General features: G+C 50.9%; 2 protein-coding genes across 3 annotated transcripts; one reads left to right on the top strand and one right to left on the bottom strand.

Annotated features, from left to right (window-relative positions):
- Positions 1–164: 164 nt before the first annotated feature.
- On the bottom strand, positions 165–19,421 carry SYMPK (symplekin scaffold protein). 2 transcript variants are annotated; one of them, XM_035117090.2, is made up of 28 exons: positions 19,223–19,421; positions 18,268–18,324; positions 17,853–18,017; positions 17,678–17,743; positions 16,699–16,752; positions 16,410–16,483; positions 15,987–16,113; positions 15,599–15,848; positions 15,111–15,281; positions 14,381–14,620; positions 14,088–14,242; positions 13,615–13,765; positions 12,636–12,849; positions 11,299–11,449; positions 10,971–11,206; positions 10,275–10,356; positions 9,443–9,556; positions 8,258–8,405; positions 7,518–7,678; positions 7,034–7,142; positions 6,747–6,847; positions 5,806–5,896; positions 5,522–5,623; positions 4,642–4,829; positions 3,382–3,558; positions 1,946–2,086; positions 895–1,200; positions 165–573 (listed from the first exon to the last, which is right to left on the bottom strand). In XM_035117090.2, the coding sequence occupies exons 3-28, from the start codon at positions 17,964–17,966 to the stop codon at positions 277–279; spliced, it is 4,020 nt and encodes a 1,339-aa protein (XP_034972981.2). In that variant the 5' UTR covers positions 17,967–18,017; positions 18,268–18,324; positions 19,223–19,421; the 3' UTR covers positions 165–276. The 2 variants fall into 2 exon arrangements, with proteins under 2 accessions (XP_034972981.2, XP_034972982.2); XM_035117091.2 differs by lacking the exon at positions 18,268–18,324.
- Positions 18,820–27,488, top strand: LOC118086165 (homeobox protein MSX-2-like). Its single transcript, XM_035117476.2, has 5 exons — positions 18,820–18,957; positions 21,861–21,935; positions 24,416–24,800; positions 25,803–25,969; positions 27,357–27,488. The coding sequence occupies exons 1-5, from the start codon at positions 18,820–18,822 to the stop codon at positions 27,486–27,488; spliced, it is 897 nt and encodes a 298-aa protein (XP_034973367.2).
- Positions 27,489–27,940: the final 452 nt, after the last annotated feature.

The following is a 27,940-nucleotide window of genomic DNA, read 5'->3' as shown; positions in this document are numbered from 1 at the left end:
CAACCATATTTACTACCTCCAAGGCACATGAAGTTCAAGGCAATTTACATATAGCATCAGCTGTGTTTACCCAAATAACAGATTATCTCTTTTTTTATAATTAAGAACTACACCACCCCACTTTACACAAACAGGATAAAAAAACCCTACAGTATAGACAGAAAAGCAGTTGAGACCCGAGATTCTTTATTTAGAAATCTAATCCACTTTATTCTTATTTTCCTGGTTTCCTTTCCCAGTTAACCCCTTTCCCCCCAATCTTCTTTTCCTGAATCATCAGCTGTCTGCTTTCTGCTCTTGCTCCACAATGGGGTCCGGCAGTTCCTCTGCTGGGCTGGGAGAGTTTGCAGCCAGAGCAGAGGAAGGGGCAGGAGGTGGTGCCCCACCGTCTGCAGCCGGCTCCTCCTCCTCGAGGGAGAGGGTGGCTTGCTTGGCTGTGGGTGGCTTGCTTGAGGATCCCTCATCTGAGCTGCTGCTGCTGCTGCTGCTGCTGCTACTGCTGCTGCTGCTACTGCTGCTGCTGCTGCTACTGCTGCTTCTGCTTCTGGCTGCTCTTTCCTTGCTCTGCAGCTCCTGAGGAAGAGACCAAGAAACAACCATCAGTGTGCAGAAGAACCAAGCGCTGCCTGGCTCTGAATGTGGCTCCTCTCAGAACTTGAAAGGCAGAGAAGCTGAACATCGCTTGTGTCAAAGAGTGCTGTCCCCGGAATTAATCCGGCTTTCAAGTGGATGCCTGCCTGGAACCAGATACGGTTTTGGTGGCTTGCGCTGCATCTATAATCCTCTCGGCAGGGAATGACAGAAATCCAAGACACAACCAAGGTGCTTTCATAGGTGGAACTACAGGAGGTTTGATGGCCACTTCACTGACAAGCAAAAAAAAAGCTGCAGTACCTTGGGTGGCCAGGGGCCCTCTAAGCTGGAATCCAGCTGGGAGCTGTCTCCTCCAAAGCTCTCGTCTTCCTCCTGCATGCTGATGAAGATGGTGGGAGTCTCCACTTCAGGCACCTCCTCCTGCAAGTCCACAGATTCCTCGGAAGGGAGTGGGGTCTTGGGGGCTGCTGGGCGGGGAGGCTGCTGCTGCTGCTTCAGTTTCTGCTCCTCCTCCAGCTGACGCTTGAGGGCCTTCTCCTGCGCCAAGCGCAGGGCAATCATATCCTGGGACACGCGAGGCAGGAGGAGCTGAGGCTCCATTTCTTCCTAGGATTGGCATTGAGCTGCGTTAGACCCTGCAAAGTGTCCACTCCTTTTTCAAACCCCTTTCTAGTTTGGGGTGGGGGGATGAGTCCACCATACTGCTAGCACTGGGTCCCAATTCCCAACACTGTTCTGTGGTGGATCCCGCCCTCCCCACGCTGGGCCTCTATTTCTATATCTAACATGGGGAAGGAAGGTAGCCTAGCTTCCCTTCTGTGAAAGTGTTCCGAAACATGCAGAAATAAAAGAACACTACACAAAACTTGTTTGCATCAAGGTCTCCGAGTTCGGGCTAAGCTGCGCTGTCTCCAAACATTGCGATCACTTATCTGCAGTGCTGCAGGCTTGCAAAAATAAAAACCATTGCGCTTCTGCACCCATTTGCAAACTTTGACTGGACATCACTGAAGTGGTTCTCTCTACCCTCCAAGGCCCTTTCGAGTCTCTCCACAGTGCTTTGCTCCTCCTACCAGCAACCACACAAGCTGCACTCCTATGTATGCTCACACAGGAGCATAAGCCCCACTGAACACAATGGTACCGACTGCCAAGGTTCACTGTGAAGGTGACAGAAACAGAAATCCAAAGACAGCTGAATTGTCCTTCACAGTTCCCTTCTCCCCACCCTCCGTTTCTGGCATTCCCAACACACTGAATGCTCACTATGCATGTTACTGTAACCTAGCAAAACCCGCATTTGTTCCATGCTATGAACTCCGCCTCTTCCCTGCCCACCATGTGCTCTGACCTCTCTCTCTCTTCTCAGCTCCTTGGTCCTGGGCGGGGCTGAGCCCCTCGCCTCCTCCAGAGGCTGCAACTCCTTCCCTTCAATGTCTTGCTTGTTGCTGGCTTCTAGGATGGCCATGGTGGAATTGGGAACGTGAGCTTGCTGGTGGAGAAAAACCAGAGGGAGTGCCAATCATTGCATTTGAAAGTATTATCTCAAAACAAGAGTTTAGCCTGTTCTCTCTGATACTTTCACACATACCCTATCTTGGTTAAAATCCTACTGGGTTGGTTGAACAGAAGTTCATTAGTACGTTTTGTAAGAAAACATGTTTTAGACCTCGTGGTCTTATTTAAAATTACTGGACTGGAGATGCGGGACTGAGTTTCAAGAAGGACATCTAAGTCTGCCATGCCCCACTCTTTGGACCAGGGCTGGGGAGCCTGTGGCCCCTCCAAATGCTTTCTGACGCCAGATCCCTTCAACTCCAGCCAGGGTGCCCAATGGGATGATGGGAGTTGTAGTTCAACAACATCTGGAGGGCTACAGGCTCCCCAACCCTGATTTAGATAGGAAAGGTCTGCATGTGTGCAATCTTTGACTTCAGCAGTGCCTGTCCAGGGAAGAGCCTAGCACAGACAAGGAACAGGAACCAAAAGACCGTAATAAATGTCTCTGTGTATCTTGATATATCATGCCTTTTAGTGCGTTTTTAATTGCAGGCTCCTTTGGGAGCCAATCCTAGCTAAAAATGGGATATAAATATAATACAGCAAAATGAACCAACAAGTTACCTCTTATGATTCTTTAAACCAGAGCTTTCCAAACTGTGTGTCATGACACATTAATGTGTTGGCTGCAGTGTGGCACGCAAACGCTCTCTGTGCTCCTCCTGGGGCTGGACAGGAGTTAGTTTAACCTCCGATTTGCTAGTAAAACTGAATTAGGTAAAAGGTAAAGGGACCCCTGACCATTAGGTCCAGTCGTGACCGACTCTGGGGTTGCGCGCTCATCTCGCATTATTGGCCGAGGGAGCCGGCGTATAGCTTCCAGGTCATGTGGCCAGCATGACAAAGCCGCTTCTGGAACCAGAGCAGCAAATGGAAACGCCGTTTACCTTCCCGCTGTAGCGGTACCTATTTATCTACTTGCACTTTTACGTGCTTTCGAACTGCTAGGTTGGCAGGAGCTGGGACCAAGCAACGGGAGCTCACCCCGTCACAGGGATTCGAACCGCCGACCTTCTGATCAGCAAGCCCTAGGCTCAGTGGTTTAACCACAGCGCCACCTGGGTCTATGTCACAAAATGAGGCATGTCTAAAAAGTGTCAGCAACATGAAAAGTTTGGAAAGCTCCGCTTTAAACAATGCCTTTCAAACTGTGAACTTTGATTTAAAAATGCAGCTATGGATTAGACACCGTGGATTTTGTTTTGACTTGAATAACCTCTCCCGTACCTGATGCGGAGTGAAGGAGCGGACATGGGCCAGCAGAGGCTCCCGCAGCTCTGGGCACTTCTCGAAGACGGCAGAGAGCTGCTGGGGAGGTAACTGGAGGATGACTTGGAAGGACTGGGGCTTGGTCCGCTGGCAGCACTTGATGAAACCCTCCCAGACCTTGGGGTACTTCCACACCTGGGGGAGGAAGGGAAAGAGTTAAAATGCAGCACCAGTAGCCAGAGCCTGCTCTGTGTCTTGCCCCAGTGGCCTAAGGTTCATCAGGCTGAACGGCCAGTTTCCAGCAGTGGCCGCCAGCCAGATGCCTCTAGATGGGTCACAAGCCAGGCATGAAAGCACTGGACTTCCCCTATAGGCCAACCAGTATGCAGAGGTATAGGGGCATCTGTACACAGAGGTTGCATTTCTCTAACGTGACGTCATGGGCACACACAGGCCTATGCTGCATGAGTCTGTCCAATTTTTTTAAAAAGCCACCTAAAACAGTGTCCTTTGCTACTCAAGTTTTTCTCCCTCTTATAACACTAGAACTCGTGGACATGCTATGAAGCCAAATGATGGAAGATTCAGGACAGACAAAAGAAAGCTATTTGTTTAGCGAAGTTTTTAATGTTTATTGCTGTATTGTGTTTGTATTGTTCGGTTGGGAGCCACCCAGAGTGGCTGGGGAAACCCAGCCAGATGGGCGTGGTATAAATAATAATTTTTTGTTGTTGTTGTTTTGTTGTTGTTGTTGTTGTTGTTGTTATTCATGCACCACAGTTCATCTATGGAACACCCTCCCACAGGAGGCAGTGATAGCTACCAACCTGGGTCACTTTAGAAGAGAACTGGACAATGGCTATCAATGGCTACTAGCCACAAGGCTCAGAGGCAGCAACGCTTCTGAATACCAGTTGCTAGAAGCCGCAGGAGGGGATCCTGTTCTCGGATCCTGCTTGCGGGTTTCCAACAGGCCTCTGGTTGGCCACTGTGAGAACAGGATGCCGGACTTGACAGGCCACTGGCCTTACAATATCTTGTGTGCTGGGTTGTTCCTCCCATCCTCGGAAGATATTTTTGGTTCTGCGGGATGGCGAAGAGTCAGCCACGCAGTAAGAGACCTCCCTCTGCCCCCAACAGAGTGAATCTGCTGATGCTGTTCCCTTAGAAGGGTGGCCGCGCTGCCTAGAAGTGCTGCCCTCTGCAGCAATGAGTGCAAGAAGCAAAGGAAACCTGGCTGCAGGGGACAAAGGCAGGTCTTCCCCGCGTCCTTCTCACCTGCTTCAAGATGAGTCGGGAGAGGATGTTCATGACGAAGCCGCCCAGGCGTGGGTACATCGTCAGTGACTGGATCACGGTCCGCATAAGGAGCATGGGTAGCGGGTTTTGCTCCATGAGCTGCTGCATCACCACGGCCAGCACCTCAGACGTGTACACGTTGCGCTCAGCAAAGCACATGTTGGTGGCTGCAAGCAGGGAAATGGAGAAGATCAGCTGCTGCAGAAAATTCAGAGCAGCTGCCACAAGGTAACAGTGGCAGGAGAAAACCAGAGGTCAGAAGCTGCCCGTTCTTTTAAGACAGGAGTGGGGAAGCCTTTGGGCTCTGCAGGTGTTGCTGAACTAGATTTCCCATGGGTCCCAGCAAGCAAGTAGTGAGAGTTATAGTTCAGCAACATCTAGAGGGCCAAAGGTTCCCCACATCTGCTTAGGGGGAGAAGCAGGACTCCATGCTTCCAAATAGATGTTCAGTGGTACCTCTAGATATGCACACCTCTGATTGCGTATCTTTCAGGATGCGACCGCGGCAAACCCAGAAGTATTTTTCTGGGTTTCGCCGCACGCACATACACAGAAGTGGCACCTCCAGTTGCAAATTCCTCGGGATGCGGCGAGACCTCCAGAACAGATCCCGTTCGCAACCAGAGGTACCACTGTACAGGATTGGGAAACTAAATAAACTCCAGCACTCGCAGCCAGTTCAAGTGTATGAATTTCCTCTATGGATGTAATTTTGCGAATGGAAAAATGTAATGGGGAAATTTAACCTATGTGGCTTGAAAGGGGGGGGGGTTGCAGCCATGGCAGCCCAAAATATTAAACACAGAGAACAGGAGAGATGCTAGGAGGATTCTAAACAAGCAACTGAATTCTCTCTTACCTTTGATGATGGACTTCATGTCACACTTGGTGGAGTCGATGTTGTGGAGGGCAATCAACAACTCTCCAGGATTCAGAGGAGAAACTGCAGAGTTGCCTTCACCTGTCGGAATCGATGCCAATGAAGAGATCAGCCATTGATGGAGCAGACGGTAAAGCCAGCCAGTCTGCTGATCCCTTCCAAACCGAGCAAACATGTCTCCCCACAGCCTCAGGACACCCTTTTGAGCAGACCCGCCGGGAGCCACAGAAAACTCAAGGTCCCTGTGCGGCCAGGATCCCTACCGTGTTGTGTTCCCAAGAGGCGGTTGAAAACCTCCTTCACAACAATGGGATTCAGCTTAATGAGCTTCGGCAGGGCCTGGATCACCTCTTTCTGGAAAGGAAATGCAAGAATGCACATCACACTTGACCACACCCCCAGGAGAGAGTCGTCCCCCCCCCATTGGGTATGAGGCACTACAGACAGAGAAGGGGAATACTCAGGGATACTTAATGGAAGCAGCGGGGACATGGAATACCTCCTGCAAATCGCTAGAGAGCACACAGAATCTGTCTCCTCCACTGCTAATCTCCGGGGTCCTTTTCCCTCACTCCCATCCTTGTGCCATCTTCCCCACGGCTCCCTCTCGTCCTTTAAGCCTCTTCTCAATCCCCACTTCTTATGAAGTTTCCCCCTGGATTAACTCCTCCACATCAGCACCCAAGGGAGAGGAGACTTAACTGTAAACCTCTAAGCTCTCTCATTTGCACCATCCTCGTTTCCCCAACTTCTGTTCCACCAACTTTAAGTCTGCACTGGATTCACTAAAGTGCACACATCGGTAAGAAGGAAGAGCTTTTTAAAATCCCGACATGTTACGTGTTGGCTGTCCCTCCTTCATCTTCTACAGTATTTTTAGGAAAGTTGCTTGTCTGCCATGTGCTTGGACACCTCTTGAGATATCGTGCCCAATTTCCCACGGTGGTTCCCAAAATCAAGGAGCAGATTTTCTTCTTTGTCTGGATACAATGGCACGCCCTTTTTCAATCCAGATGGCAAACTAGACTTTTCAAAACTGCACTTATTTGGGGGGTTTCTTAGAATTCCTGAGCCAAGGACAAGGCTGCTAGTTCCAAATAACCTGCATATTGAAAATGTCAACTAAAAAGGCTCAAGACCAAGATAATATTGGCAGGGAGAGGGGGGTGGGGGAGAAGTATTGCAACTGAGCCTTAGAAAGTACCTTCTCCAAACCATTGAGGACAGGGATAAGGAACCGGACGTCTGGGAGCCTCTTGTTGTACAGATCTCGAACTCGCGTCACAAGCTCTGGAGATGGGGGAACTAAGTGGAGAAAATCACATTAGATTGTGACTGAACAGCAGCTCTCAAGCTTGGACTGCTTTGCATAGCCCGTATCCTAGTTCCACAGCATTTATCAGAAGCAACTACTTCCGTGGGGTTGCCGTGAGCCACCGTGAGCCCTTTGTATCAGACAGCACCTAAATATAAACACTGACGTAATTGTACCTTTGTCCGTTAGGCTGTGCAGACAGCGGGTCACCAGGGTCTCTGCACCTTTGGGGCAGTTTTTAACCAGCCTGAGCAGCTCTCGGGAATTCATCCCCATCCCACGGATCTGGAAGTGATAGGAAAAGATAAACAAAAGGATGGTTTGTGGGGTGGGGGTGAGAATGTGGGGGAAGGAGAGCCACCTACTGTATTGGCCTGAATATAAGCCACTCCCCCCCATTTCAGATCGTGAAAAGTTAAAGTAAGGCTTATATTCGTGACCTTATGCCCCCGGCAAAGTGGTGCGGCTCCCCCCCCCCCCCCGCAGAGAGCAGCCCGGGAGTGTGGGGCAACGGCACCCGTCCTGTGCACAGTTCCCAAGCCTCCCCCAAGCTGCCAAATTTTAAAGGTGCAGCTTATTTGCGAGTGTGGCTCATATTCGGGCCAATACAGTTTCAAGAATGATAGTGGATCACCCAGTACCCCTCTCTAGCCAACTCACAGGCTGCTCAATAACCCTGAGGACAGTGCGCTTGATGTCAGCAATGGCCTCCGTGTATACAGATGCCAGTTCATGGATCAGTTTGTGGTTCTGGGGAAGGAGGGCCAAGTAGAGATAGAGGCATTGCTTGATGGTCTCTTCTGTCCAGGGAGCAGCCACCTCTGCAAGACAAAAAGAGGGTTGGGGGAAAAAAAGAGACCGGGAGCCAAGGATTATGCAGAGTGTCAGATGCCACAGGGACAGGCTCCTTGCCATTCACCACAACTAGGGAAATAGAGCTGTGAAATGGGAAAGATCTACTTTTGGAGTTCTTGTTGTATAAATTTAACTTAAAGGAGTGGGGGAGCCATGAACCTAGAAAAGCCTCTTTTACAGGTGATGCCATTTGAGCATGGGGGAAAGCGAATGCCATCACCCGTCACATACAGAGCCACAGAATTGTAGAGTTGGAAGGAACCACCAGGGTCATCTAGTCCAACCCCCTACAACCAGAAATCTTTGCCCAACGTGGGGCTCAAACCCACGACCCTGAGATCAAGGGTCTCATGCTCTACAGACTGAGCTATCCCAGAGGTTCAGCACACATGCACTGTTTGGCCTCATGGTGAAGGCTCCATACAGGAAGCAGTTTCACATGCGACACTTTCTAAGTGGTGATGGGGATTGTTTTGCCCCTACCATCATTTTTTGGCCAAGCCACCTGCTCACGGACACAACTGGATCTGGTGCGGCCCAGTTACCTGTATCTTTGTCTGCGCCAAAGAGAACAGAGGGAGGGTTGGGGTGGACCAGGAGCTGCAAATAATTAAGTGCAAACTTCTCCACATATTCCCGCAGCTGGTCCTTCTCGTACATCCGCTTGATGAATAGGAGCGCTTGCTGGCGAACCTGAGATGGGAGGCAGGGGTGGCAAAAGATGGGTCGTTTGACAGTGCATCAGCAAGCTTCAAGAATCCCAAGGATTTTTAAAAAACCAACTCTGAATTTGAGATTATTTTTAAGGGCTCTTCCATACTTACTTTCTGCCCCACCCCCGGGGACTTTCCCTGCAAAAACCCACTCTTTCATGCTGAATAGGAACCAACAGCAACTCGGGTTTTCTGCAGATTGCCTTTTGCTCTGATCCAATGGTAAAGAGCAGGTTTTTTGCGGAGAAAGTACCAGGGGGGGAGCACTCTGACATGATGCTTTAAAGCACGGACCTGTGCCTAGAAATGTGGCACGAAAGGAAGCCTGAAAGAGCCCTAGTGTTCTTTGGTTCTAGTTCCCACTGTGAACAAGTTCCAGAGCAGGCATTCCCCCATAGGAGAGCAAAGGCAAGAATTTTAAGAGGGTTGGAGACAGAAAATGTATGGGCATCACCAAGGCTCTGTGGCACCTTGTTCAGCTAGGGATGTAGCCTTTTTCTAAGGGCACAATGCCCCCAAAGCAGTTCAAAGTACCACCAAGTCCACTCTCTGTTGCCCAGCACTGGTCCACTCCCAGAGCACCTTCCAGATGACCATAACACCATTGTAAAATCACAGCAAGCAGTTAAATATTCCAGCGTGTGACAAAAATTGCTTGCATGCTTCCCAGGTGCATCTCATTGGTCACTGTGAGGACATGATGCTGGGCTAGATTAACCTCTTGCCCCACCCCAGTCTCTTCTTTCGGCAGTAACCAAAGTGATGGCACCAAGCCATCTCTTCAAGAGGTTCCAAAGTCAAGGTGCCACAACTGAAAAGCCCCACCCAGCTTACTTCGTATAAGCAGGAGGACACAGAAGCCATGCCTCTGAGGGTGATCTAAGTAGCTAGGCAGGTTCATGTAAGAGCAGGCAGTCCTGCAAGCACCCTGGTCAGTTAGGAGCAGCTTGCAAGCTTATTTCAGCTGCACTGCTTAGACCACACCACAGCAGCAAAGAGGACAGGCTCAAGGCTCACCTTGTCCTTCTCGTGGGAGCTGAGATCCAAGAGAACATGCAGATACTGGAACTGCCTCGACGGGCGCTTGAAGATCAGGTCCCGAAGTGTCGACATGCCCAGGTACGTCCGGCTCTGTAGGAGAGTTGCAAAAGAAGCTCTGAGCATGTGCAGTTTATGTTTTGGCCAGTGTGTGTGTGTGTGTGTGTGTGTGTGTGTGTGTGTACACAGTGGTGCCTTGGTTGTCAAATGGCTTGACTCCCAAACAAATCGGCTCCCGAACGCCACAAACCCAGAAGTGTTCTGGTTTGCAAATGTTTTTGGGAAGTCTAACATACAACGCAGCTTACACAGCTTCTGATTTGAGTGCAGGAAGCTCCTCCAGCCAATAGGAAGCTGTCCCTTGGTTTTCAAACAGTTCCGGGAGTCGAATGGGCTCCCGGAACAGATTCCCAGTTTGGGGGAAGAGTAACAGTGTAAAATGTTTAAACTTTTAAACTGTGGCCGGGGGGGGGGGGGGGACACACACATGCTGTTTCCAACAAGCCATAACTATGTGCCAACCTTCGGACAACTTCGCAGGGATGCATTTGTGAAACAGGGGTGAGTTGGAAGGTCAGAACAGCCAATCCAGCAGCCTATTTTTGTAGGTCCCAGAAGCTTTCATTACATTTCTTCTAGTTTGGGGTAGGATTACTGCTAGGAATGCCTTTTATAATTGCCCTAAAACGTGCCAAGCATATTATGCTGGCCAGACCCCAGCACTTCAGCAGACTTTCCTCCCCTGCAGCCTTGTGAGAATATGGAGGAAGCTCTAAGATGAACCCCAGCCGGTATCTTATTAGGGACACACCTCATCTTCACAATACTTCCGAATCACTTCCAGGGCACTCTCGGTGATCAGTGGGGCCTCAAGTACCATCTTGGTAAAGATCCTGTGTGAGGCAAAACAACAACAGAAAAAGCCTTGGTCACAGCCAGGAGCTTAGAAAATAATAATCAGAAATAACTATTATTTTATAACTAGGGATGCAACATTTTAAGTCAGTGTCCTTTACAGTCCTGTGGTCCCCTTGGGAAAGCATTCCAAGGGCCAGAACCAGAAAAGGGTGGAGGAGAGCAAGAACCTTTCGTTAGCTTTTTTCCTTGTGCCATCAAATGATGGTTGAATCTGTAGTTGTGGGTGGAAGGGAGGCCAGTTGATGGTATGGGGTCTTTTCGCTGTGCTGTTGTATTGCGAGGGAAATAGTGTTTGTATGAGGTACGTTTTTTCTTTACATTGCAATGTAGTTGAAGCAAAATTCCAAGTACTGTATGGTTGATACTTGGCCAATAAATTATTCTATTCTATTCTATATTCTTGTGACGGGGGAAGCTTTACCTTGGGTCACCATAGCTTATATTGGGGTGCATTTGGTAGCTTACCCATCTTGCTCTCAAAATGTTTGGCAGCCATGGGGCTAAAGGGGAGACCAAATAATCAAAGGGGAGGTTTTTGTGCCCCTAAACCTCACCCCCCCACACCTCTACAAGGCCCCCAACTACCCACCCATCTTTTTGGTCCGGCTTCTCCTGCAGACCGGAGAGCAGGCCGATGAGACACTCATCGTAGTTGTCGAGCGAGCCAGCGGGGTATTGGCTCAGGTAAGCATTGTACTCCTGGTACAACCAGGCAAAGGCGAGGTCCAAGCGGTTGCGGATGTCATCCAGGATGAAGGTCAGGACTTCGCTCTTGAGAGGGACCTCAAACTGGGTCACCAGAGAAGAGAGGATCTTCACCCGGGCCTGCGAAAGAAGGGAGCTGGCAAAGGTGAGGCAGAGATGCTGGACCCAACCAGGCTCCCACCACGACAAGGCTGCAGGAGAGAGACACTTACATGGGCAGCCCCACTGCAGGCCACGGCCTTCTCGGAGCGCAGGATCCGCTTCACGGCCGCCACCTTCAGCTTGTCCATCTGCACATCCGTGAGAGGCTTGATCACGTCGCTCAGGCGGAAAATCTTTTTGCGGCCGCTGGCACCGGCCAACCTGGGAAGAAGCAGGTGGGAGAAAGGAAAACACATCAGCCTCTCAAGGGCAGGCAGAGAAGAAGATCAAGCGAAGAGGGTGCTTTATCCAACCAATGCCCCATGTCTTCTTTGGAAGGATTTGGGGGGAAACCTTTGCAATTATGCAGTGGAATTGGAAATAGGGTAAAGACACAGTTCACGAAAGTGGGGAATCTTCCAGGAGCTGGAAACAGAAGCTGAGCAGCCACTCAGGAAGGGATTTGCAAAAATCAAATGAGACTGCTCCTGTGAGAGCTGCTTGCTCAAAGCACATGCCTTCTTGTGCACAACCAGCCCAGGAGAGCAGCAGGGAGACCACAGTGGCCACCAGCCGAGATGTTACGTTAGTTTTCTATGTAGCTGCATCCACATACAGGGTGCTTTTAAATAGACAAAGCAAAAGGCCAGTTCCTGGTCCCCACGGGGCTTACAATCTAGATCAGTGGTGTCCAAACTTTTAAGAGGGCCAGATTTGATGAAGTGAAGGGTTGTGAGGGCCGACCAAAGGGGCTGAACAACAAAGTGGTTGACCTTGTTTTAAGATTGAAGTTTTTCAAGCTTTTTTAAATATTTTACCCCAAATTTGTTGAGTTTTTTTTTAGGGTTGATGTTGTTGAGCCTTTTTTAAGATTGAAGTTGTTGAGGTTTTTGAAATATTTTAATAAATAAACTGCCGCAGGGGCCGGATTAAGCCAACTGGCGGGCCAGATTAGGCCCCCGAAACAGACTTTGGACATACCTGATCTAGACAGACGAGAAAGGATATGAAAGCCGAGGTGAATTGCAAGAAATCATTCCAACTTTTTCTGACAGGTCTCCAGTTTTTGCAGATTTATCTATAACTAGATAGTCTCGTAACTTTAGGACCATGCTGCAACCTCGATAAACTCATATACAAATTAAAATAGGAATCTGTCTCCTACACGTTGTTTGTATTGACTGGTGGTGGCTCTCTAGTGTTTGAGAGGGAACGCTCCCTTGTCCTACTTGGAGATTGAACCTGGGACTTCTGCATGCAAAGCAGCTGCTCTGCCCCTGAACTTTGGGCCCTTTCCCAAATGGTGTTTACCATTTGTCTCACAAGCTGCCTGTTAACTGTTCTTTAACTGAAACCTCTCTCTCTCCCTCTCAACCTCAAGGGACAAAGATGTGTTGCTGGCTCTCACCTGGGCTGAGTGGCAGGGATGATTGGTTCTGGGCGCCGCTTGGGCTGCGGCACCCCAGGCTCAGTGGGGGGGGCAGAGCCTTGTTGGGCTCCTAACACAGAAATGGCCTGGCCTGTACTGAGAGCAGAGAAGCGCCGCTTGATCAGCACGCTTTCCGGTTTGAGCATTTTCTCTTCTTTCAGCGACTCCTTGACCTGCTTGGTTTGCTCCACACCTGCAGGAGAGAGGGAGAGGGAATTAATCATCTGGCAAAACCCACTTCATCATCTGCCCCTAATTTGTGACTTTTTAAACTTCTCTTCTGTCTTGTAGGTAGAGAGAGACCGCTCCCAGACCCCTTAAATAAATAAATAGCAGGAACTGAAATACAGTGCTGCAAATGTGCATACCCAATACCTCAGTATGTGGCCCAGTTTTATTGTTTGGGCTTGGTAATCATGTATGACAGTTAGCCTCAATAACAAACATTCTGAGGATCTGAATCAGGGATCAGGAACCTCAGTCCCAGGGTCAAAAGCAGCCCTCTTCATCTAGTCTGCAGGACTCTTCTGAAGCCACGCCTTCTCCCCAGGCCCCAGCCCTCCTTGGCCCTGCACCAAGCCCTCCCAGTGTGCTTTTGCCTGGCGTTTGTGCGGATGGGGTGAAGCCTGCTATAGAAGAGTCACACCCATTCTTCTGTCTCCTTTGGGCTCTGGTCCCACACGCCAACTGGCATGCGGCCCCTGAAAGGGTGCCCATGAGGGTAAGGAAGACTCCCCCACCCCTAAATCAAATCCATTCAGCTGCGTCTATGGAACAGTTGGCAAAATCACACCCACAAAACCTCGCATCCCAGTTAGTTTTTCTTTATGGGCCCATGCAAAAACAAAGCAAAACCTTGCAAATACAAAGACCACTGCATTGCTCAAAAAAGCAGAGCTTGGGGCCATCTGTGCTAGAAGTTCATAGCAACTCCCCAGAGTCCCTCTTAGGGGCATACCTGGCCCTAGCCCAGCTGCCGTCATCTGGGTGGCCATGAGGCGGGCAAGGTGCTTGATCTGGACCTCAGTGCCAGCAGATTCCACTGGGGTATAGGTAGCTTGGAAGGAAGCAGGCATGTTTTCAGGCAGGTATACCATGCTGATGAGCACCTGGGGGGCAGAAAGATGGTGAGAGGGCCTGGCATGCCACAGCCAAGCAGGAAAACACTTCTATTCCTAAGAAAAAGCCAATTTTGCCCTACACCTCCACTCATCCGGCTTTCACAAGGATGAGGTGCATCAGGCTAACTTTATGCAAAGGGACACGTTCCTCTCCGGCTTTTCCAGAAAGATCACCCTTCGGTCAAGCTGAAGTTGTGTCTCCTGCCACCCCGTCTGCTTTCTAGGGCCCCTAGACAAAAGGCAAAAGGTTTTCCCCTCCCGGCACTCAAGCGAGGAGCAGCCAAGAGCCACTTTTGCCAGATAAACCTACCAGGTTGGCCACATTATCTGGAGTCAGAAGGGGCTGTAGAAACTCAGCGGTGATGTCCGTGTCCGACTGTGTGCTGACTTGGATGGAGGGCTTGGGAGCTGGGGCTGCCACCTGCTCCAGGTCTTTATCCTCATCATCCTCCCCAAGAGTTGGCTCTGCAGCAGAGAAAGAGGAAGTGCTTGCGTGTTTTATATGGTGGGGCAGGTGCTGCACGGTTGGGGGGTCATCACAGGGTTTGGAGAAGAGCCTGCCCCTCCCCACAGACCACTCCTGCCCCTTCTTTGCCCGCTCACCCAGCTTCATCTTCTTCATGGCAGGGTCACTCTCATCCCGTGGGCGTTTGCGGAGCTCCTTCAGGTTAGGCATGTTGCGGGTGATCTCGGCCTGCTGTGTGCCCAGGTCCATCAGCAGGGTGGTGATCTGGGCCTGGAACTCCACGGACGCTGGGTGCTTGAGGACGCTCAACAGGTGCAGCTTGAGGTTCTTCCGCACGCTGCTCACCTGGGACTTGGCCAGCGTCGGGGGGAGGTTGGCTGTCAGCAGGAGGACAGAGGAAACGAGTCAAGCAAGCGACAACAACAGAGAGGAACCCAGATCCCAGGCCCAAGGAGGAACATCCTATAAGATCGAGTGGAAATATGAAATATGCAGCCTCCCCCTGTTCCCACTTCCACTCCATTGGGCCCACTTAATTTAGCTGATTAAGCCTATATGTCAGAACCTTAAGGATCACCTCTCCCCGTATGAACTGATCCAGAGCCTGCGCTTGTCACCTGAGGCCCTTCTCTATGCCCCGCACCCCAGAGAGGTTCGGAGAGTCACAACAAGAGGTGGCTCCGTTTGTGGAATGTTCTCCCCAGAGAGGCACACTGGCACCATCACTACATGTCTTTAGGGATCACTTCAAGGTGACAGGAAGATTTCTGATTTTTTAAAGACTGGGCCAGCCCCAATAATGAAGGCCAGATCAATCTTAATAGGCATACTCGGGGGTCCCAGATACTGTGATCTTGGCAGGCTTACCGTGCAGTGTCTCATAGGCCTGGATCACCTCCGACATGAACATGGGCCGCTGGCGGGCGATGGAGGCCAAGGAGCCCAGTGCGGCGGTCAGGTTGATGCTGGAGATAGCTGGGTGGACCATGAACTTCAACAGCTGATCCAGCGCTGTCTTCCCTTCTTCCCACAGAACGTCTGAGAGGGAGAGGCAAAAAGCAGCTGTGAGGAAAGGCTGGTAGAGATCTCGACGCATTCTGCAGCAGCTGCTGCCGCCTTTACAAGCACCTTGCCATGTTGCACCTGCAGCACATGATCCAGGCAAGACAGGAGGGGGCTCGGAGCAGACATTCGTAATCAAAGGGTTGGAGCAGGCAATGTTTGGTCCCTTCCCAGGATGACCAAGACACCCGATACCCCTTCCTGGGCTCTGCACTTATTCGTCCTTATGGTTAGTCCAAACCAGGATTGTTTCCCCAGGAGTCCTGCCGCCTCCCTTGGCTTCACCCACTTACTGTATTTGATGTAGGGGTGGTCCTCGGGGACACGGTTGAGGCTGATGTCGTTCTCATGGCGCCTGGGCACCTCCGAGTCCGGCATCCGGGGAGAGAGGGTGATGATCAGCGCCTCCACGAACTTGATGGCATGGGTGCGTATGCCGTCATTGTCCGAGTCCAGCAGCTGGATGATTTCACTGGTCATGGCGGACACCATCTCCCAGCAGGCCTCCTGCATGTCGTTGATCACTCTGGATTTCACCATCCACTGTTGGCAGGGAGCATTATTAGCAGCCTCAGGTTTGAGAGAGACAGGCAGAAAACAAGAGGCAAGGACCAGGCAAACAAAGGGGGCCCAAAAAGGAAGCTCAGCTGCCCCCAACCCCACCCTGGGGGAGCAGCTCACCTGCAGCGCCACCTTATACAACTGAGTCATGGCGAGGATGGCCTTCTTCACCACATTGACATTTTCATCCCTCAACAGCATGTTGAGGTTAGCAATAAGCTTGAGAAGCAGCTCGGTGTCCCGTTTGCTGGAGGCGAGAGGCAGCAGTTTGGAAAAAGAAGCAATGAAAGAAATGGGACCATGCAGGGGTCTATTAGTCATCAGTGGTACAAACCCTCTCTCTCTCGATATATATGCTGCCCATCTGACTGGGTTGCCCCAGCCATTCTGGGCAGCTCCCATCAAAAAATAGGAAAAGCACAATACAATATCACACACTAAAAACTTCCCTGGGGTGGGCAGTATACACACATACCCCAAATTCCCGTAGAAAAAGCTAAGGGGAGGCCGATTGCTAGGATGGCATAACAACATATGACTTACCAGGCTTCCTCTATGAACCCAATGACAAACTTCCGAACCTCAACAGATTTGTCTGCCTGGAAAGCAATGATCTCCTGCGGTGCAAGAATAAGGAGAAGGTCAGAGACAGCCACTTCTCTCTCAGGCCTGCCACCAACAGGCAGAAAAGCCCCATCCACTTTTGAGCTGGGCCAAGCCAAAACAGAACACACAAGGAACAGAAGCAAGCAAGACCAGCAGTGGCTGTTCCAAGTCCATGGAGGGCAGAGATGGTGGAGGGAAGGTGGTTTCTAGCACAAGCAATACTCACATCCAGGAAATTATCCAAAAGTGTGGGATCTTTGTTTATAATCAATTCCTGGACCTAGGAAACAAAAAGAATAGCTAATATAGCCAAGTAGAGAAGGTAAACCAGGAGAACATTTATGGTGTATCATCAGGCGATCAGATGACTCCCTACTTGCCAGTCACTAAATCAGGCATAGGCAAACTCGGCCCTCCAGGTGTTTTGAGACTACAATTCCCATCAGCCCTGACCACTGGTCCTGTTAGCTAGGGATGATGAGAGTTGTACCGGTAGTCCCAAAACATCTGGAGGGCTGAGTTTGCCTATGCCTGCACTAAATCTTACCAGCCAGACCCACACAACTCCTCTTCCCAACAGTCATCTTGGAAGAGAGATGGGAAACTTTACATGTTACATAGCACCTAACTAGGCAGAGGCAGATCCTCTTCAGATCCTGAATTCAGAAACACTTCCCTCCCACCCCCAGCACAAACTCTGTTCCAAAGTGTTTAGTATGCAACTGCATATAAAACACATATACTTGAGTATAACATCCACTTAAGGCTGCCTTGCACACAACATTGTCATTTTTACAAGATGGTGAGTTTAATGGCGAGTTGTGGGGCTCCTGATCTTAAGAGGTTTCAAGGGAGGAGCAGCTAACTCACTTGGCTACAACTGTAGAAGGACATGACCGGATCACACAGAAATTTCTTTCTTTCATCCCACCTAACTCCACCCCCAGCCCCCACTGGACAGGATATGGACTATTTTCTGAGAATCATTACTGTCAATCATTCCCAGGCCAAGCTTAGGCTATGCAGGTCCTGGACCTGTGAAGTATATTTCAATCCTCTTTCTAGTTTGTTAGCCTCACATGAACCTACAGGTCTTAAGTCAGCCCAGGTACACATGGCCCTGTGAAAACAAGACCATTTAAGCAGAAATTGTTCCCGGTTTACACCTAAGATCTTATCAATGCAAAGGCAGCAATGCCACTCACCTGTTTGAGGATTGTGATTTTGGAATCATTGCTGATTAAGGCAGCTTGATTTAGCAAATCCACCACCTGTTTTTTGAAAAGGAAGGGAAAGAAGGCTTTTCAGAAAACGTTCTCTGAAATTGATTATCACAACCTATCCACATTTAGACCCAGATGATGATCCCAGGAATCTTACCCTCTCCGAGGTAGTCATGGTGTCTATGCCAGACGTCTCCTCCCCGGCAAAGAACTGGGAGGCGATGCTCATGCGGGACAGGCCAGAGTCGCCCATGTTGCTTATGCCAGCCATGGCTGCCCACGCTGTTCAGTGGGGAAAATCCAGCCAGTCAGGGTGAGGGGTCTAGAAAGGAAGCATGCAGGGAGACATTAGGAACCTCAGGGTGGAAAGCAAAATGTGGCCCCCTCTCTAGTCGGCCCTCAAGATTCTCCAAAGGCCATTCCCTCTCCCCAGCCCTGTTTTGCACCTTCAAGTGTTTTCGCCTGGCTGGAATGTGTCCTTGAACAAGGCTTGTTGTTTGCCTACTGTACAAAGGTACAGCAAGAGGCAATTTCCCTCCTATTCCCCCCCCCCAGTTTCTGAAAATACTTACAGCAAACAATCTCAGCACACCCCCAAAGACCTTGAATCAAAGGATCCGAAAGAAGACCTGGAATGTGTGCGTGAGAGGTTTTACTCAATATACTGGAAAGGGCAATGGTGTCTCTCCCCACCCACCCACCAGTGTTGCTTTCAACATGTAGTTTTAACACAGGAGGCTAAGCTACCAGCCAGGAAATGTGTGGCACAGATCACTTTGGCTGGGGAAAGCAAGGGTCATCCAGTCGGGCCCCACCCTTCGAAAACAGGGCTAAACGGACCATTGGCCTGACCCAGCTGGAGGGCTCCTCTTGCCAGGTCCACTTTGCCATTCTGCCCCCACACCAGCAGTTCCACCCTTGCCATAGCAGAAAGCAATGGGCTCTCTCCTTTGTTGGGGTTTTTTTACACAAGAGGTTGAGCGGCCACCCTTCCTGCAGTATGATGATGATGATGATGATAATTTTATTATTTGCACTGCACCCATCTGACTGGGTCGCCCTAGCCACACTCTGGGAGACTTCCAGCGTATATAAAAACATATTGCCGCAGGGGGTTGGGCTAGATGACCCCTGGGGTCTCTCCCAACCCCAAGAGCTCCCCCAGCCCTGCCCCAACCCAGGCGCTTCAACTGCGGCCAGGCTTCAAACCCCGCCCCTCCCGGCTGCGGCGTTCACTTGGGCAGGAGACAGCCGCCCTCCCTGTCAGCCCGGCCTACCTCGCAGGGCTGCTGCGAGGATAAAACGGGGAGGGGGGTAACTGCGCCTTGTGGAACTCCCCGGAGAAAACGGTGGGGCATAAATAAAACAGCGTGACGGAAGTAAATTAATAAAAACTACCAAGTCCCCATCTTCGCGGCGGCGGCGGCGGGGGGGCTTCCGTGCTCCAACGGCCCTTTCCATTGTCATGACAACCCCTAGGCCCCAAATCCTGCCTCTCCGTTTCAAACCGTACCGGCCTCCTCTTACCGACAGAGCCGCACCGAGCGAAGGGAACCAGGCGACTTTCTTTTTCTTTTCTTTTTTAGCCGGCCCTCTTCAAAGCCTCCATGTTCGCGTAACCAAATTTCTCGAGAGAGAGATAAATATATATTTAATTATTAACTAGTGCACTTGCGCTTGGAGCAAAGCCTCTTGGGTAGCGTAGTCTCCTTCCTTCAAAAGGGCTCTCTCAGCTCGGCCCCTCCCCGCCCCTTTTAATTAGAGACCGCGGACGCGAACCGTACTGCACTCTGGGTACGTGGCTCCCGGGGGCGGACACAACCCGCTTTCAACCTATCAAAGTAGAGGCGCTGCTTGTAGGGGTTTATGGGTAATGTAGTTTTGTTAGTCAACGCGGAATTGTGAGACTCTAGACTAGAGGTCCGCGAGGAATTCTGGGAAATAGAGTCCACTAGGCCGCTCCCATCCAATGAGTCCACTACTAGGCTGCTCCCATCCAATGGAGGTTCCTAAAATGTGGGTGGGGTCACACACATTTGTTCCACCCACACTTGATAATTAGGATTAGAATTGAATATAATGGGGCTTACTTCTGAGAAGACCTGCCTATCTGCTCTATATCCATAGGTGTGAAAGAGGCCTCACAGCCACATGGCATTTTGCTTTCTTCAACCTCAAATCGCTCTTTGAAACAGGCTTCATCTTTTTGTAATCAGTCCTTTTTTATTTAAAGTGCCTTAACCTTCTCGTGAGTTTCCCACTGGGACATCTGGTTGGCCACTGTGAGAACAGGATGCTAGACTAGATTGGCCACTGGCTTAATCCAGCAGCCAGGCTCCTCCGATGTCCTTATGATCTTACGGACCAAAAAAATGGAATTGGACTGCAAGAAGATCAAACCTATCCATTCTGAAGGAAATCAGCCCTGACTGCTCACTGGAAGGACAGATCCTGAAGCTGAGGCTCCAATACTGTACTTTGGCCACCTCATGAGAAGACTCCCTGGAAAAGACCCTGATGTTGGGAAAGATTGAGGGCACTAGGAGAAGGGGACGACAGAGGATGAGATGGTTGGACAGTGTTCTTGAAGCCACCAACATGAGTCTGACCAAACTGTGGGAGACAGTGGGTGACAGGAGTGCCTGGCGTGCTCTGGTCCATGGGGTCATGAAGAGTCGGACACGACTACCGTAAACAACTAAACAAATAGGAGGAGGGAGGGACCTTCGGCACATCAGGGGCTGTTGAGGTACAAGGCCCGCCAGCCTTGACTTGTGAGCATCTGTCTGTCTTGAGGGAGAATGGAGTGTGCTTTGGGGGGGGGGGTGAAGTCAAACCGCAAGCCTGGGCAGTGTGTCTGGAGATCCCGGGCTTTCCAGACAACAAAAAACCCACAACTCTCTTGGCCTCGCTGGTCCAAAGGAAAGCAGAGCAATGCATTTGGCACCAGCTTGGCTGCAGGAGTTGCCGGAAGGAGGCATACAACCGTCTCAGGGACTGCACTCCGGATTTGTGTAAGGTCTCCCAAATATATCTTACAAGCAGATTTTGCTCCTCCTAGAGGGGCTTCTTTCTCAGCAAATCTAAAAAAAAGTAGTATAAACACCGACAACTGGGAAACACTGGCCTGCAAGTGCTTCTTTACCAAAGATGTCATGCGCTTTGAAGATGCTCGGACTCAGGACGAAAGGGAGAAACGTGCTAAGAGGAAGGCATACTTGGCAAACCCTCACTGTGATCAACTCCCGCCTGGAAACCTATGTCCCCACAGTGGAAGGACATGTGGAACCAGAATTGGCCTCCACAATCACTTACGGACTCGCTGTTAAAACCGTGTTTATGGAAGACAATCTTACTCGGCTCAATCTCGACTTTCTGCAACGTGGCTCTCCCTCTAAAACGTAGTATGGAAATGCACATGCTGTTTTTCAATCTCCTATTGTATAATTCAGTCTGCGTTTTTTTACTCTTTTGCATAAATTAATCTTCTATTAGTCACACAGTGTGAGGTGAGGTCAGAGCTATGAAGGATATGAAGCCCATCGTTTTAAAAACTGTAAATCTCCTTCAGCCTTTCTTTATGCCTTCCAGGACTTGGTTGGTCTGCTTCCAATCATATCTGCAACCACGAGGCCTAGAAACATCCTCTGTGGCTTTTAAGTGAAAGCTAAGATACTCAGGGAAGCTGAATTATGTAGCCAATATTGCATTCTGCAGCTTTCCCCCCATAGTTCCATGATGTGATGAGTTCAGACCGAGAGGGAAAACCTGGAGTACAAAGGGAATTTTCTTCAGAAAAGAAAACGTCTTCCACGTGGTCGAATTGGGGGTTAATCCAATCACTTAAATTCTAGTCTGCCTTTTCCCTCAGTTTCTTATTCTCAAATTTCTGAAATTTCCATTTTGTTGTGTGCCAGCATTCAGCTGGAATTTCCCCCCTGCTGCCTGAGTCTTTTTCTGCCCATTTGACCAGCCAGTCAGATGGACTTCTAACACACACGTTTACCTGGTTTTAGCTGGTTTCCCAGGAGCTTTATTGTGTAACGGGGGGGGGGGGGTGCAGCTAAGATTGGGTTACCCGCTGCTCCTTGACTAGGGATTAGGAGGAGGGGAGGTAATTAGTTAATTGTGCTCTTTTCCTGGTTTCCTTTTGTGTCCCTTCTAGATCCTTAATCCTAGAACCTGTGGCTGGATCAGGCTTTCTCCTGACAACGCCTTGGGAACCAGGGAACCGCTGAAGGTAATGGGAGCCTCTTTAGAAATATGATTCGGGGTGACAAGGACACTATGGGGAAGGGAGGAGACAAGCACCGAAGAGAGGGGAAGGGACATGGGGTCAAAGAAGAGCAGCCTGGAAAGCTCCGTTTAGGGGTGGAGGGGGGGCAGTCGGGGGGGCAGCTGTAAACCCCCCCCCAGGCTCTTACCTGCTTCTGTTTGGTAAGGAAACATCCGTAAAATAAACCAGGTGAAAACGGGATGCTCTTTGCAACTTCTGCAAGTGGCCTGAGTAGGGCTGTAGCTGGGTGGTAGAGCAGCTGCTTTGTCCCGGGTTCAATCCCCGGCGTTCCCTGGTAGCACTCAGAGAGAGCTCTGTTGGAAATCCTGAATAGCTGCTGCCAGTCAGTGTAGACAGTACTGGACTAGGTGGACCAATAGGTCTGATTTAGGAGAAGGCACTTTTCTGTGCACACAAGAGAGCGTGGGCCCACATGGAGATTCCTTGGCATGGTTGCTCTCTGGTGGTGCCACTGCGCACAAGTGGATCTTGCCTCTGTTATGACATCCAGGCTGGGGCTGGAATCGTAACCCTACTCACCTGGAAGGAAGCTCCTCTGAACTCGATAGGACTCGCTCAGAAGTGAGTGGCATGGGCCACATTCGCACCATGCAATTAAAGCACTTTGCCCCAAATAATTCTGGAAGCTCTGGTTTTCGAAGGGTGCTGGGAATTGTTAGGAGACACACACACCCCTCGTTCCCCTCCCAAAACTACAATCCCCACAGTTCCCTGTGAAGAGGGCTTGATTGTTAAACCATTCTGCGAATTGTAGCTCTGGGAGGAGAATTGGGGCCTCTCAGCACCCTCTACAAACTACATCTCCCAGAAATCTTTGGGGGAAAGCCATGGCTGTTTGAAGTCGGATGAGCAGAGCTTGGGTGGCCATCTGTCATGGATGCTTTAGCTCTGGCTTCCTCAACCTCGGCCCTCCAGATGTGTTGAGACTACAATTCCCATCATCCCTGACCACTGTTCTTGCTAGCTAGGGATCATGGGAGTTGTAGGCCAAAAAACATCTGGAGGGCCAAGGTTGAGGAAGCCTGCTTTAGCTGAGATTCCTGCATTCATTCAATCATTCATTCATTCCGTTAGCCAAGATTCCTGCATTGCAGGGGGTTGGACTAGATGACCCTCAGGTCCCTTTCCAATTCTAAGATTCTGTGATTCATAATGCTTTTAAGTGTAGGTGTGGATGTGGCCATGGTTAGGGTTACTCTTTAAGCTGTTACGGTATACTGCACATTGGAAAACTTCAGCTGTCCCAGAGAGGGCTGCTGTGCTGGGTTCAGGCATTTGAAAGTCCCGCATTGTTGCTCTGGTTGCCAATTCATTTCTGGACCCAGTTCAAAATATTGTCCCCTGTATATATTGGGTTCCAGTTTTCTCCAAGGGATTCACAGTCTCCATTACACCTCTCCTGAAGGCTTTGTTTCAGTGCTTTTAAAACTCCATTGAGGCATCACTGCAGAATCCATGTCAGGGCCAGCGTCATATTCCTGCATTGCAGGGGTTTGGACAGGATGGTGCCTGGGGGTCCCTTCTTTGATTCTTCCTCAGCCCCACAGGCCACATGAGAAAAAACCATCTTGGACACAGGCCAGGATCTGGGCCCCAGAACCTTTCCTGGGTGCCAAGACTTGGCTGCGGGCCCCCAGAGGCAATCGAAGTGGCTATCTCGGAGCATGTGGGGAGTGCCGTTTGCTGCACTACTGAGAAAGCACAAGAAAAGCCGACTGGATCAGGCCAATGGCCCATCTAGTCCAGCATCCTGTTCTCACAGTGGCCAACCAGATGCGTGCAGGAAACCTCAAGCAGGATTCGAACACGAGAGCAACTCTCCCTTCCTGTGGTTTCCAGCAACTGGCGTTCAGAAGCACAACTGCTTCTCCCGATAGCCTTCATGAATTTGTCCATTCTCCTTTTAAAGCCACCCATGCTGGTGGTCACCTCCTGCAGCAGCGAGTTCCATAGTTCAACCGTGTACGCTGTGTTGAATAATTATTTTCTTTTTATTTATGTAATTTTTTTGGTCCTGAATCTTTCAACGGCAGCAGATCCAGGAGAAGGGCTCAGGTCCAGATCTCTCCCCCCCCCCCCCCGCTCCTTCCCATTCTAAATGAGTGGCCAAAGAAAGCTGAGGGCGGTGAGGATTTGTCACTGATTGCTACAAACTTCTTTTTGACCTAGAAGATCAGGTGTCCCATTCAAGGCCTCCTCCGCCTCTGCCTGTAACAGGAGACTTTGGCAACTGGTAGGTGCCTTCCATCCCCGACAGATTCGGCTCCTGTCAGGTGATCTTATCCCTCCTGAGCAGGCCTCTGGATTGGTCCCAGGTAAATCCCTCGCAAATCTCCCTCTGTCTCCACCAGCCCAGCCCCTGGCTCTTAAATATAGGAGGTCCAGGCAGTGGCAGCTCTTTCCACGCCTTGCCTCTCCCCCAGAACCCGCCGGCTGAGCCCACCAAGGAAGGCGCCATCCGAGCTTCAAGACAAATGGCCAACACCAGCTTTGATGGTCCCGGGAGGCGTCCCCTGTCCCTCTTAGTTAGCAGAGAAGGGGCTGCCACCTTGGCCCCCCAGATGCAGCTGAGGCAGCCTCTTTGGCATTATCCGAGCCGCTGGGATCTCCTCGTTCCACAGAGGACCAAGCCTACCCAGCGAGTGGCTGATTTCTCCATCCGTTCCATTCTGGCCCAGGATGGCTCTGGAGGGGAAAGGGAGACACACCAGGAGTCGGCAGAAGGAGCAAGCGCCATGGGATGGGGTAGCATCTCTCAAGGCTACACCTGGATGCATTGCGGCCGCTTCAAGCCCCCTCCCGTTCCAAGTAAGACCTCGGCACCAAAAAGTTGCCTCCTTTGCCTCCCAGGACTGCACTGGAGGAGCCAGGATAAAATATGGGTCTTGTTTTGAGCTCCCCCAGGCGAACCGCTTAGTCAATTTTTATCCTGATTTGCGTACGCAAAGCTTACGCGGTGGTTAGACTGTGCCCTGACCTTGACTAAGCATTTGTTCTGGTTTGTTGGCATGGATAGCAAATATTTGTGCCTCTTTACTGTATGTGCAGGTGGCGCTGTGGGTTAAACCACAGAGCCTAGGGCTTGCCGATCAGAAGGTCGGCGGTTCGAATCCCCGCGACGGGGTGTGCTCCCGTAGCTCGGTCCCTGCTCCTGCCAACCTAGCAGTTCGAAAGCAAGTCAAAGTGCAAGTAGATAAATAGGTACTGCTCCGGCGGGAAGGTAAACGGTGTTTCCGTGTGCTGCTCTGGTTCGCCAGAAGCGGCTTTGTCATGCTGGCCACATGACCTGGAAGCTGTACGCAAGATGAGCACCGCAACCCCAGAGTCGGTCACGACTGGACCTAATGGTCAGGGGTCCCTTTACCTTTACTGTATGCATGTAACTGCCTGCATTATCTGTCTCTCTGCAGAGGTATTATTAACCAAGAGGTCTAGAAACTTAGTCAGCAGATGGTTTTGCCAGGGATGGGCCAAAGGCAGGCATGGGGAACTACTGGCCCTTCAGGCATTACTGAATTACAACTCCCATCTTCCCTTTCTTTCTTGGACTGATGGGAGTTGTAGCTTGGCAGGGGTCAATGAGCTTCTTAATCTCAGGGTCGTGGGTTCGAGTGCCGCATTGGGCGAAAGATTCTTCTATTGCAGAGGGGTCCCTTCTGACTCTACAATTCTATGAACACCTGGAGGGACTTTAAAGGCACAGGTGTCCCAGGAAGGTGGCACAGGAGGTTGTGCTTCCTGTGCCAATTCTCCCAGCTCATCAGGAATGTCTGTTCAGGTCCTGACCTGGGTTTTCTCCCTTCCCTGCAGAGATGAAGCAGACGGGCTGCAGCCCCCGGCCCACCTCCCGAAGCCCCCGGGTGCCATTCTCTGCCTCTCAGCTGGGGACCCTGGAGAGCAGCTTCCAACAAGCGCATTATCTGAGCACCGAGCAGGTCAGGGAGGTGGCTCTGCTGCTGGGCCTCACGGAGAACCGGGTAAGAAAGAACCCTATTCCTCCAACCCTGTGGGCTCAGCTGGGATCATGTGCAGCCCCCTAGGGCATCTCTGCATGCTGTAGCTCTGCCACCTCCTGCACAGCAGGGGGTTGGGCTGGATGTCCCTCGGGGATCCCTTCCAGCCCAACAGTGCTATGACTCTATGATTCCTGGGCCACTGAGCTGCTCCTGGAGTGGTCCTTGCCCCTCAGCTTTGTGACAGTGCCTCCTGGTGGAGCAAAGCGAAGTTGCTCTTGGGTCTGGGAATCTGCAGCCTTCTGGACGTCATTGGACTCCGACTCCCATCAGGTAGCACAGCAATGGCAAGGCACCATGGGAGTTGTAGTCCAACAAGCTCTGGAGGGCCGCCAGTTTCCTCTACCTGTCCCCTGGTGCCAGGTGGGGGCAGGGCACTTTTGTCAGGCTGAGGGCAGCATTCCCCCAATGGGAAGCATCTGGGGGCCACATGCCAGGGTTGGGTGTGGCCAGAGGCAAAAAGTGGGTGGAGCACTAAACTACGACAGCCCAATTGGGTTTGAAGCAGGAGTCTTTTCTGCTGCGGATCAAACTTTGGGTGCTTTTGGGTGCAAAACAGATGCTGTGTTGCTGAGCTAAGGCCCTTCCTTCCCTTTGACATGTTAGACACCAAACCAGTCTAACTATTGTGGTGTTTCAGAAGAGGCGCTGGGAGCTGCAGTTTCAAGAGGCTCCCTTGGGAGGTTGTGACTCTCTTTCCTTGCAGTGTTTTTTTTTAAAGCAGAGGTTGGGCGCTTTAGTTGAAATTCCTGCATGGCAAGGAGTTGGACTAGATGACCCTCGGGTGTCCTTCTAATTTGACAATTCTATGAGATCATTCAAGCCCCGCGGACCCCCTACGAAACCAGTTGCTGGTGTGTTTGTGTGTGAATTCTTAAAAGCATCCCGTTTCGATGGAACTATTAGAATTGTTCTTTTCCCCCCAACTAAGTAATCATTGCGGAGGGTCTGTGTGTGTCAGGCGGAACTTATCCTTTCTTTATTTATCACATTCATTCCCCACTTTCTTCTCTGAGGAGCTCCAGGTGGCGTGTATGGTTCTCCCCCTCTTCGGTTAATCCCCACAACAGCCCTGCGAGGGGGGCCAGGATGAGAGGCAGACAGGGACTGGCCCAAGCCTTTGCACCCAAGTGGGGATTTGAACCCTGGTCTCCAGGGTCCTAGTAGTCTAGTCCACCACGCTAGCTCGTGGGAGAAGGCATTGACCCATTTCCAATTTTCGAACCCATTTCTCTCTTCCATATTTTTGTAGAAACTGACCAGGGGGGTGAGAATCCCAAGTGGGTCAAATCTGGGCGACAAGCGACTGACCTCCTCTTCCTCTTTTTTTCTCTTTCTTCCCCCCCCCAAGGTGAAAATTTGGTTCCAGAACCGGAGAGCCCGAGAAAGACGAGACTTTCTGAAGCAGCACAGCACTGCCGCTGCCACCCCCAGTGCCAAGGAGACTCCTCTACAAGGCCAATCCCCCTTGGGTTGGCACTAACACCAGGGGGAGGCAGGGTGAACGGGGAAGAGGGGAATTGGGGTAAGGCAGTTTCCTAACCCACCCCAAAAAGCCTGCTGCCTGATCCAGAAGCTTTGGACTGCAACTCCCATCAGTCCTTGCCCGCACTGATGGGAACGGTAGTCAAAAACACCCGAGGGCACCAGATTAGGGAAGGCTGGTGCAAGCTTTTCAGGGCCTGCATCCCTGAATTCTGCAGCTGTCAGGGAGCCAGCAAACCGGTTCATTTATTTTCGGTCATGCTTCGCCCGCAGCCCACCAGATTTCGCCCTGTGCGACCAGTGGCCCAGCCTTGTGCTGTTCATGAAATATTTCCGCTGCTGTATGGTCCCTGCCTCCAGCGTCTCGGAGCCACTCAATCAGCACGAAAGGGGAGCTTTTTAGCCACTGCATGCTCCAAAGCCGAGCCTTTAGGGACGCTGGAAGTTTCG

Source organism: Zootoca vivipara, chromosome 6 (assembly GCF_963506605.1).
Source record: "Zootoca vivipara chromosome 6, rZooViv1.1, whole genome shotgun sequence".
NCBI lineage: Eukaryota > Metazoa > Chordata > Lepidosauria > Squamata > Lacertidae > Zootoca > Zootoca vivipara.
This window is presented reverse-complemented; position numbering and strand designations above follow the sequence as displayed.

What these genes read in the sequence shown, in the direction of transcription:
- LOC118086165 (XM_035117476.2), top strand. Translation starts at nt 18,820, where the DNA reads ATGACCCCTGGGGTCTCTCCCAACCCCAAGAGCTCCCCCAGCCCTGCC. An exon ending in CAAGCCCCCTCCCGTTCCAA is followed by an intron (nt 24,801 to 25,802) that starts GTAAGACCTCGG and finishes CCTTCCCTGCAG; the next exon opens with AGATGAAGCAGACGGGCTGC. An exon ending in TGGGCCTCACGGAGAACCGG is followed by an intron (nt 25,970 to 27,356) that starts GTAAGAAAGAAC and finishes CCCCCCCCCAAG; the next exon opens with GTGAAAATTTGGTTCCAGAA.
- SYMPK (XM_035117090.2), bottom strand. Translation starts at nt 17,966, where the DNA reads ATGGCTGGCATAAGCAACATGGGCGACTCTGGCCTGTCCCGCATGAGC. An exon ending in CCTGCAGTGGGGCTGCCCAT is followed by an intron (nt 11,207 to 11,298) that starts GTAAGTGTCTCT and finishes CTTCTTTCGCAG; the next exon opens with GCCCGGGTGAAGATCCTCTC. An exon ending in GGAAGTATTGTGAAGATGAG is followed by an intron (nt 9,557 to 10,274) that starts GTGTGTCCCTAA and finishes ACTCTCCTACAG; the next exon opens with AGCCGGACGTACCTGGGCAT.